The following is an 11822-nucleotide window of genomic DNA, read 5'->3' on the forward strand; positions in this document are numbered from 1 at the left end:
AGAAACAAGTCTTACACTCTACATACTGAACCTAAACGGGCATAAAGTTACCTAAAAATGAAAAATTACATCATTTAATTCAATAATATAACGAATAGAAGATTGAAATTATTTTTCAAATGCGTGTATACTTAATGATATAAGGTGTCCACGAAACACAACTGTTGAAAGACGACTTGAATGTCGTCTTTGATATTCGTTGATAACTTTGTACTAAATGTATTTAAATTGGTTACATAACCGGAATCAAATAAGTAATATTAAATCAATTTCCTGTGCAGCAAAACATATGTTAAAATATTTAACGTACTAAAGGATGATTATGTTTTAGAATTTCATAAACTGAAAAGAATGTTCAGGGGCAATATTTTTCTTCAAAATAAATTTATCAACAAATTTCCAGAAAACCCCGAAATGTTGGATAAAAGGTGTGGTGACGTTATGTGGAAAAATTACAGATTATATTGACCCCTCAGATATAACAGGTGTTAGAGCTTTCATGTCTTTAATTTACAATACAGCCAGCTCTCAAGTTCTTTACAGAAAACAAACAAAATATCGATTCACAATTTTTAGAAGTTTTGACTTTATTAATTTAGAAGTTATGAACTCCTGTAGTAGACATTACATTGACGTCTAGAGATGTAACATCTACTATTTCCAGTGATTTTAAAACTGAAGAGTTTCGTGAATTGGTTTTATCATGCCATCCTTTGGATACAAGTAAGCAAACCTGAGAAATAAAAATAAATCGTTTTGAATTATTTCTACTGAAGACTTCAAACGTGACCCTTATAAATGTAAAGGGAATGTTGACATAATTCAAAATGAACAAACCATTTAAAGTTTCATGTCCGATTTACAATAGTACCCTTTAAACCTTATTCAAGTAAAGATAAGGATGAAATTGTCGTTTTTCTATCGTAAAAAGGGCTGGATTCTAATAATTTCCTTTTTTGTCTCATATGCGCATGAGTCACCTTTTAGATAATCCTGGATTAGATAAGGGGTTCATATGGTACTGTTGTGAATTTGACGTTTCTTATAGCGTAAAAATGAAGGGTCACTAGCTTGAATAATTGAAGACAACCTTTTTTTAGAAGAAGATATTTATCTGAGGGACTGTTCCCGAAAATACGCAGAAACTATGAACAGGTTACGAGGACTGAGAACTTTTTAAATTAAGAATTATGATTATTGAACATAATATTTGTAAAATATTTGTTACAATTAAGCATATCTGTGTGTTTTTAAATTAAGAATTATGATTATTGAACATAATATTTGTAAAATATTTGTTACAATTAAGCACATCTGTGTGTTTTTTAAAAAAATGACAAATATTGCATGCTATACAGAAAGAAAGGACTGTAAGCGTACCTTACATGTATAGATGAAAATGTCTAATTCACAACGCTACCCTTAATTATGTATTATTTAATGTATAAATGTTTAAAACTTTTTCAAATGTGGTTTTTTCTGCAAACGTATAAGGTTATTAGAAAAAAAAACATTTAAACCTAGAAAAACGAAAATATCTTTTAAGTTGTTGAACAGATAAAAGTATCTAGGGTACGGTTGTGAATCGCTTACTAAAGTCCCACTGAAGTTAGGAATATTTAATAAAAAACATATATTATAAAAATATAAAAACTTCAGGTTTTGACGTTGTTCTGTATTCTGTTTTCCCTTTCCATCCTTCTGATTTTAGTCATTACTGGAGTAGATTTAGGAAAACTTTTCTAAAAGTCGTCTTCCTTAACTGAAACAGTCATTTTCATTGCATTGATTAAAACAGCTTAGTCTAACCAATTGCAGCTTAGAAAGGTTCAGATGTATATATGTCTTGGAACAACTCAAGAATTTCTAAATATGATCATTGACTGTTGATTGTTGTGCCTTCAAAATTGTTTAAGATATTCAAAGTTCTTACATTAAAGGGAGTGTTCGCGAAAAATGAAATGGGGTATAGGGTTAATGCGATAAAAAAGCGCTTTTGATCGCTACTAATCTTACTTCTATCTGTTGCGTCTATAAGGAGAAAATTGTTAAAAACGACTAATACCAAAAAACGTAGTGTCCATACAAATTCAGAAAGATGCAACATTCAACTCGGATCGTAAAAAAATCAATTCAATTCCAAACAAATCATTCAGATATTACAAACAATAGTCGTTGATTATTTTTCGACACATTCGTAAATAGTTGATATTTCATAATATTTTGTATTTTTTGAAAACATTTATTCATGTTTCGAGGATTTTTTATAATGAAGACGACATTTTCATATTTTCCAGGAATGTTCGAAAATACAGCGCTAGCGAAAATTATTTTTAAAAAACAAAATCAAAAAATATTATGAAATATCAACCATCTACATCTACTGCTTGTAATATCTGAATGATTTGTTTGGAATTAAATTGATTTTTTTACGATCAGAGTTGAATGTAGCATCTTTCCGAATTTGTATGGACGCTGCGTGCTTCGGTATTAGTCGTTTTTAACAATTTTTTCCTTACAGACGCAACAGATAGAAGTAAGATTAGTAGCGATCAAAAGCGCTTTTTTATCGCATTAAGCCTATACCCCCTTTCATTTTTTGCGAACACTCCCTTTAAATTAAAAAATTAATAGAAATAAAACTTATAACGTCTTATGTATGTCTTTGCCAAAAGACACAAATTCAACCTTCAGATTGTCATATTCAAAATGTTTAGGGTCGTCCATAAAGTCTGATTTATTCGCCTTCTTGGATAGATCGAATTTGAAAATATATGATTAGATAAATAGATAAAGTTAAATCAGGATTATCAATCCCAATAGCCAGCTACAGCATCATGGAAGGGAAGGCGGGGGAGAAGGGGGGAAAGGGGGAGGAGACGGAAAAGAAAAGGGAGGAGGAAGATATTGAGTTCTATTTAGTGAAAACAATCAAAGCTATTACTATTATATATATCATTGCACAGGTATAGTGTATATACTTACAATAAATATTTCAAAACAAATTTTCTACAAATATTTAAAAAAAGGTTTTTATTTTATTATTCTTCTTATCATTTTGTATATCCTTTCACTTAGATGTAAACTGTTTTACCACAACCATTGTAATAGTATTGTTTTATTGTTGTTGCTATTTTTACTATTATTATTATTATTATCAGGTATTATCTCTATTCCTCCGTATCCTGTATATCTCCTTCCCTTCTATATCTAGAAACAATACATACGTTCTTACACTCGCTGTGCTCGAGACAGAAGGCAGGTTTAATACTTTTTTTAAGGGACTGTATTCGTAATTTAGAGTGACCCGATATACAATGTGGAGGATATTGTCGTTTTTAGGTTTAAAAGTGAATAATTCTGAAAAGTCGTTATATGTTTTCCTGCCGTAGAAATACGCAAGTAAAATTTTGTAGAGAAACCACAGTTGAAGATAATCAGAATTCAAAATTATAAACATAGTTACAAACTTGTTCAAACAAAGCTTTGAAGGGTATTGTTGTGAATCGAGCATTTTCATCTTTGCCTTGAGGGTTACTTTTATTTACAATACAGTCGCTTCAACTTCAACTTATCCTTAGTAAAGCATAACCCTATATAGGGGTTTCAAGGTGTTTGTCGGGCACATTTTTTGGTTCTTTTTTAAAAACTTTATGGAATTTTTCAGAAGTGTAAAATATCGCAAATTTGTATTATCTAAACGTTTGATTTTTCAAACTTTTACCTCGGGCAGAAGAGACAAGCCAGAACATTTTTTTAGCTCCCTAGTAAACAAGTGATTGATTTGGGTTTGTTCTGGAAAACAGAGACACAATATGCTGGCCTGGCAGATGTTTGTGTTGCTTATAAAACATATAAATTGAATGTTTGAATAACGGACCAAACACTGTTTTTATTCAAGCATTCACCGTGATTAAAATCTGCTCCCTCCAGCTCAAAAAAACGACTAGAATTTTTGTAAAGTTTTGTTTAGAAAGGATGCTTTTGAAAATATTATTTAAAAATGTGTATTGCCGACTAGGTCGGCTGGTAACAATGTATGGTTCGACAGCTGCGACAGATGAAAACATTAGCTGTCAGGATATCTGTATCTTCTATCACAGGGTTACAGGAAATACAATTGTAAATTCAATTTTAAGAGAGGATTGTCTATTTAAAAAAAAGAAAGAATTGATTACTTACTACAAAATCTAATTGTCTTATCTTTGAAACCTGATATTGTATTGATATTACAAACTATGTATGCAACTAACTAAAATAGACAAAGTGTAAAATATCAACGGTTTACACCATTAGGTTGAACAGATAAACAAAAGTTGGAGTTTGTGGCGAGTAATCAGAATGGTCAAAGAGTTGAGTCTTTGTCACAAACTCTTGACTTTCTAATCCTTATTGAAACCTGATGGTGTAAACTTTAGATATTGTTTATCTAAAACAGTTCATAGTTGAAATATTTCAGGTTTACGACATTGGGTTGAAAAGATTATGAATAATAAAATCAAAATTTGTTGCAATTACTCAAATCCTAAGGACAGAACGTCAATAACTTTTGAAAATGAAAGTAAAAGTTCAAACCTTTCGATTCCAGTTTTTTATGATTATAACTATTTAAAGCAATTGTAGCTTTATAAAAAGGTGGAAATTGCCATTCTTTTTGTGAACCTCTTTCCCTTCCTTTGCCAGGCCTTCATCTTCCTATTCAGGTTACACAATATACATTTAAAGGGAGTTTTCGCGATTTTACAAAACATAAAACATTGTTAATATTCTCGTGCATCTCTGGTGTGTAAATTAAAACATTTGTGAGAATCAGCAAGTTCAGCAGTTCATCAACTTTGAAGTGTTGCCAGGCTCTTAGTTTTATCTTTTTTTACCCTGCTTACATTTTATAGCTTTAGGTAAAAAAGGCGAAAGATGTAAAATGCGTATTTTCCGATAAAGTATTTGAAGAAGGTTAAATTTTTTTTTTTCGAGTAAACTCTTTTTAAGTATGGAGTACGCTGAAAGAGATTTATGTTTATTTCAAATATAAAGAAAAACTAAAAATCTTCTCGTACATCTTTAAACTATGGTTTTATATGCTTTACTTGTAATTTCATACTCAATTATTAAAATATTGTTATATACAAGTATAGAGACTACATTCTATCCTTATTAAAAAAAAAATAAGTTTAAAATTCAAGGATTTTTTAAATTCTAGGTTTTTTGTTTACTCCTGTCTCTTCTACTAGTTTGTCTGGAGAGTGCACTCCTAGGTAAGAGATTAATAATCAGATAAATTCTTTCAATTGTATCTACATCTTCTTAAAAAGCAATGAGTAAATAAATAAGAAGAAATGAAGTATTATGATAGTTACACTCCACCGTCTTTGTTTGTTGGATGTGTTTGTGTGTATCTAATTTAATAAACGTTAAAATGGTTGAACCGGGGCATAAAGGAATTGAGTCTTTGCCACAAACTCAATTTTTCTTATCTCTATATTTTTTCCAATCTGATGGTGTAAACCATTAATATTTTAAACTTAGATTATTTGATCTAACAGAATTTATAGTTTATAATATCAAAGATCACCGACATTGGGCTGTAAAGATATAGGAATTAATAAATCAGAGTTTGTGGCAAAAACTCAATTACTATGTTTTCTTTGTTTTTATTATGAATGAAGAAAAAACTCCGGAAATCAATATTTAAGATTCTGTGTTATTATTAGAAAAAAGTTCGCGATGCGCCATAAAGACCTAATAGTATTTATTTATATATATAAATATATTATAAAAACATAAATATATGTAAATATATATATATATATGTCTACAGACTTGTTTTTAATCGGACTTTCAAGATTGAGACCATTCTTTAAATTTACATACAATTTCTGATTCAATGAGTCCAATTTTATGCATGTAGATCTAAAAATAACAATTTTACAGGCTCCTAAAGTTTCCAACTGGAGCGAAGTAAAAAGTAAAAGATAATCTCCATTTGCACAATTTTATATTCAATGTTAGCAGTTTGTTATACAGTTCAATTGTTATTTTTAGATCTTCAAGCCAAAAATAGTGCTCCTGAAATTGTACATAGATGGTTTCAATCAATATCATAAATGGTTTCAATGAAAATCCAATTATAACAAATCTGCATAGACCCTTATGTGCAAACTTATCTTTATTTTTACCCAATTTACTTACTCCACTTGGAAACTTTAGGAGCCTTTAAAATTGTCATTTTTAGATTTAAAAGTCTAAAATTTGGCTCCGGACATTGTACTTAGATTAACAAAATGGTCTAAATCTTGAAAATCCGATTACGAACGAGACCCTTATTATTATTATTTGGAGACACCCTGTATATTCCTGCTAAAGTATATATATATTTTAGTATTCCAGTTTTTAACTTCACATTTTTTATTAAAAAAGAATTATACTAAACATAATGTTTCACGTCACGTCTATCTTGACGATCCTCAGTAGTTAAAATTCTTTGAACAACTTTATATATTTTAATATATATATACTTTAGCAGAAAGCAAGTTCTTTTCAGCATATTTATGATGTTCACAGTCTTATTTATGAAACTAGTCTTACAAACCTCAACAAATGATTCAATTAAATGCTGATTTTAGATATAGATAATTTCTATACAGCTACAACAGTAATATCAGTTCTTAATTCTGTACAGCAGCTTCTACTTACTCTATGTACATATGCACTTACAACGGATACAGGTACATAAACTCAAAACATTCAGATTTAGGAACTTAAGATAGATACAATTGTTTTAAACTAGGTTTTGACAATTTTTATAAATTCCTTGGACCCCTTTAGTATCATTGAATATAAGGAAAATATGAAAAAATGGTCTGACTTCAAGCTCAAAGATTTTTCCAAAATAAATAAATAACGCTTAAATTACTATTACATTAAAACTGCTTTAAATGCTTATTTTGTTATTTTTTTTGGTTGAAAGCACTAAAATAAACTTCATCAGGGTTTTGTTGCTTTGGAATATCAATTACAAGATGGTTCATTCATACAGATGTTTATACACAGGTTAAATTCTGAACAAAATATTTCTATCTCTAAAAAATGAAACTATATAATAACAATATTACTTGTGTTGAAAACGGCAAAACCAAATAACTCTTCATCAATATGTAATAAACATAATTATAATTCATCAATAGTTCTTATATTTAGACATTGGAAAGCCTTGTAAAAGAAAGTTTCACTTCTCCAAACAAGGTATTTTTCAAAATATCAGGGTAACACTTGAATGTAAGGGGTAACATTCTAAATATCAGGGTAACACTTGAATATAAGAGTAACATTCTAAATATCAGGGTAACATTTTAAATACCAGGGTAACACTTGAATATAAGGGTAACATTCTAAATATCGGGGTAACATTTTAAATATTATTATATTATAAAGATTTATTCACACACAAAGATATAAATACATATATAAATGGTGTAGTTTAAATTTGTTTAAATAAATTTTTTTTTGAAAATACAGGTTTCCAAAAGAAAAGAGAAAAAATATGCAAAAATCTTTATAAAGAAAGCCTTGATGACTGACTTGTTCCTTTACAGTGGTCTCACTATCCATTTCCTCCAGGGAAGTATTTAAAGAATTATCCAAGGATTTTTTGGGTTTTGGCCCCATTTTCGCCACAAGATTGGCGAAAGCCAGATTATATCTAGAATCTTCCAGATTTCTATGAATGTACTTTAAAATTGTGTGTAAGCCTTGAATTGAGAAAGCAGTATGAGAGTAACATTTTAAATATCAGGGTAACATTTTAAATATCAGGGTAAAATTTTAAATATGAGAGTAACATTTTAAATATCAGGGTAACATTTTAAATATCAGGGTAATATTTTAAATATCAGGGTAACATTTTGAATATCAGGGTAACATTTTAAATATCAGGGTAACATTTTAAATATCAGAGTAACATTTTAATTATCAGGGTAACATTTTAAATATCAGGGTAACACTTGAATATGAGGGTAACATTTTAAATATAAGGGTAACATTTTAATTATCAGGGTAACATTTTAATTATCAGGGTTACATTTTTAATATCTGGGTAACATTTTTAATATCAGGGTAACATTTCAAATATCAGGGTCACATTTCAAATATCAGGGTAACATTTTAAATATCAGGGTAACATTTTAAATATCAGCGTAACATTTTAATTATCAAGGTAACATTTTCAATAACAGGGTAACATTTTCAATATCAGGGTAACATTTTCAATATCAGGGTAACATTTTAAATATCAGGGTAACATTTTAAATATCAGGGTAACATTTTAAATACCAGCGTAACATTTTAATCATCAAGGTAACATTTTCAATAACAGGGTAACATTTTCAATATCAGGGTAACATTTTCAATATCTGGGTAACATTTTAAATAACAGGGTAACATTTTAAATATCGGGGTAACATTTTAGATATTATGGGGTAACATTTTAAATATCAGGGTAACATTTTAAATATCGGGGTAACATTTTAGATATTATGGGGTAACATTTTAAATATCAGGGTAACATTTTAACTATTAGGGTAACATTTTAAATATCAGGGTAACATTTTAAATATCAGAGTAACATTTTAAATATCAGGATAACATGTTAAATATCAGGGTAGCATTTTAATTATCAGGGTAACATTTTAACTATCGGGGTAACATTTTAGATATTATGGGGTAACATTTTAAATATCAGGGTAACATTTTAAATACCAGGGTAACATTTTAAATATCTAAGTAACATTTTAAATATCAGCGTAACATTTTAATTATCAAGGTAACATTTTAATTATCAGGGTAACATTTTAATTATCAAGGTAACATTTTCAATATCAGGGTAACATTTTCAATATCAGGGTAATATTTTTAATATCAGGGTAACATTTTAAATATCAGGGTAACATTTTAATAACCAGGTTAACATTTTAAATATCAGGGTAACACTTTAAATACCTGGGTAACATTTTAGATATCAGTGTAACATTTTAAATAATCTATTCACTATCAATGTAATTAAATCACATATTTTAGATTTTTTCAAACGTAGTTTGTGACAGTTAAAAATAAGTAAAACTAATACGAAAATTCTATTTGAGGAATGTCTTTAAAAAAAACTAATTATTTATATGGAAATTAATATTTGACGAATGTCTTATGAAAAAAAAACTAATTATTTATTTATTACTAAGCATGATAATTATAAATGGTTTATGAAAAATAAAACTAATTATTTAAATGTCTTTAAGCATGAGAATGATGAATGGTTTATAAAAAATAAAACTAACTATTTAAATATTATTAAGCATGATATTGAGGAATGGTTTATGAAAAATAAAAATAACTATTTAAATATTATTAAGCATGAGACTCATTCTCATGGTTTATAAAATTAAAAACTAACACTTTTTAAATATTAATACGCATGAGAATGAGGAATGGTTTAAAAAAAATAAAACTAATTATTAAAATATTTTTAAGCATGAAAATGAGAAATTGTTTATAAAAACTAACTTTAAAATATTATTAAGCATGAGAATGAAGAATGGTTTAGATCTACCTTAGTTCAAGAACCAGAGAACCAGATGGACGCGTCAAGGGCAGGTAGGACAACATGGAATTAGTGCAGATATGATTGCAGAAATGTGATTGCCATGAAATATGATTGCTAGAAATATGATTGCAGAAATGTGATTGCTATGAAATATGATTGCTAGAAATATGATTGCTAGAAATATGATTGCTATACAAATTTTTACTGACATCCAATAAACGCATTTTCAAACTCAACATAAGTTTCATGTATTTCATTGTTTATCGATATACACGATATACAGACGTACCGGCAATGTATGGTAGTTGAACTGAGAATGTAGTTTTTTGGAGAAATGATTTAGGATTCATTTGAGACATATAACACGTTTTAATGATGTATAATTACTGAGTTTGAGCGCAAATTCGTAAAGAATAACAAATTCAAAATAATGATGAAAAAGAAATAACTGATTCTAACATTGATTTATTGACAAACTATCGAAAAATATTTACCTAAACATCTAATTAGTATACTAAAGATTTTTTTTACATTTTTCGTCGTTATCATTTAATAATTTAAATCATAATCATTAAAACGTTTTATATGTCTCAAATGAATCCTAAAACATTTCTCCACAATACCACATTCTCAGTTCAACTACCATACATTGCCGGTCACTCCGTTTCATCTCATGTGTCTAATAGTTAAATATCTAGGAATCTTATTTCCAGCAATTATATTAATTAAAGGTCTGAGATTTTACCGTTTACATTACAGTACCTTTATTTGTATACCTACTCCATTTAAGAAACAGAAGGGGGCAGTCGCACAAAAAAAAAATATTTAAAAAAAAAAATTTCCAGGTCAAGTAAAGATGCTTCAACACTTTTTAGAAACCTGGCACGAGCAGCTTTATAGAGAGGTAGCTTTTTAGATGGTAGTTGTAGAAACTATTATAATTGCGCAAACTCTTAAATTACATCCCCGTCATCATTCTTATACTTTGTTGTAAGCAGAATGAAATGTAAAAATCAATCTCAATTAAATTTTAGGGGGGGATATTTATAAGCGCTGGTAAAGATATTGTCGTTTTTTAACTTTAAATTGACAATTTACAGCCGGTGTTAGTACAGATATTGACACTTTTTTATAAACTTTACCTACAGTGCAAACTCACTTCAAGAAATTTATAAAATGTTTCTTAAAATATCAATGTTAAATACTAATTTACAAATATATATCAATCCACTTTTCACAAACTCTGTAATTTAGGTGTATGTTGGGCAAGATGCAGTCTCACTCTTCATCACAAAAAATGAAAAGGAGGGTTCCTTAACGTATTCCTTTTACATTAATTGTAAACAACATTTGTGTAGGTTGATTTTTGGTCATCATTATCAAACATTTTTTAAATTAATAGAAAATTTAAAATTTACTAAAACTGAAAGTAAAAATATGTCTAAATGAATACAATGAATCTTTAAAATAAGTAAAAAAAAATACATTAAGCGTACCACAGGATCGATTAGACGAGTTCTACACTAGGAGGATTCTTTCCTATGACAGTGATGAAAAAGTAATTTTTCAAAGAAAATGAAAATAAATATTTAAAAATAATTCAAATAAATGATGATATATTTAGTACAGATATGAATAAATGTACAAAGTTTTATCGCAAGCAATTGAACTGTATTTTTTTGTACATGAATTTTTCATAAATCATTGAAAATGTTGCTGTATTTATCAAATAAAGTATACATAATCCTTGTAGCATTACCGCAATAAAAGGCTGCGGGGTAGAATCTCCAGGGTGTCCCACGAATCATGAGTGTAGAAATACAGCTTGAAGGTCGTCTTCGATCTTTAAAATAATTTGCGAAATTATTTCGTAAACCTAATATTAGAAGTAAAATGCTAGAGTTTATAATCACAAAAAACGCCTGTCTTGGCAGTTACAAAATGTGGTCAGCCCTTTTTTGTGCTTGTATTACCAGAGACATGAAGAATTTCGTTTAGATATATTTGTCTTTAATAAAATGGAATCTGAATGAAATTTATAATATCTCAGGTTTTTTTTTTAAAATGAGAGGACTAGGAAAGGGTATTAGCGTACAGGTATGGCGATGCAATATATGTATATGGTATTAAGTTTTCAAGAACAATTTATTTTAAAAATTATTAGACGTCTAATTCTAATATTTTTAGCATTAAACCCGGTTAACTGGTTCAAACCTTTTTACGGGTCAAT

At 28.5% G+C, this 11822-nt stretch overlaps 1 protein-coding gene across 1 annotated transcript; it reads left to right on the top strand.

The window, feature by feature from the left end:
• Positions 1-526: 526 nt before the first annotated feature.
• On the top strand, positions 527-11307 carry LOC111711578 (uncharacterized). Its single transcript, XM_023485965.1, has 15 exons — positions 527-723; positions 1101-1155; positions 1660-1732; positions 2806-2966; positions 3162-3258; positions 4022-4111; positions 4636-4703; positions 5201-5255; positions 6624-6725; positions 6989-7050; positions 7198-7242; positions 9570-9642; positions 10438-10496; positions 10847-10897; positions 11094-11307. Exons 1-15 carry the CDS (start codon positions 704-706, stop codon positions 11169-11171), a joined length of 1089 nt encoding a protein of 362 aa, XP_023341733.1. The 5' UTR covers positions 527-703; the 3' UTR covers positions 11172-11307.
• Positions 11308-11822: the final 515 nt, after the last annotated feature.

This window comes from Eurytemora carolleeae, unplaced genomic scaffold (assembly GCF_000591075.1).
Source record: "Eurytemora carolleeae unplaced genomic scaffold, Eaff_2.0 scaffold1144, whole genome shotgun sequence".
Lineage (NCBI taxonomy): Eukaryota > Metazoa > Arthropoda > Copepoda > Calanoida > Temoridae > Eurytemora > Eurytemora carolleeae.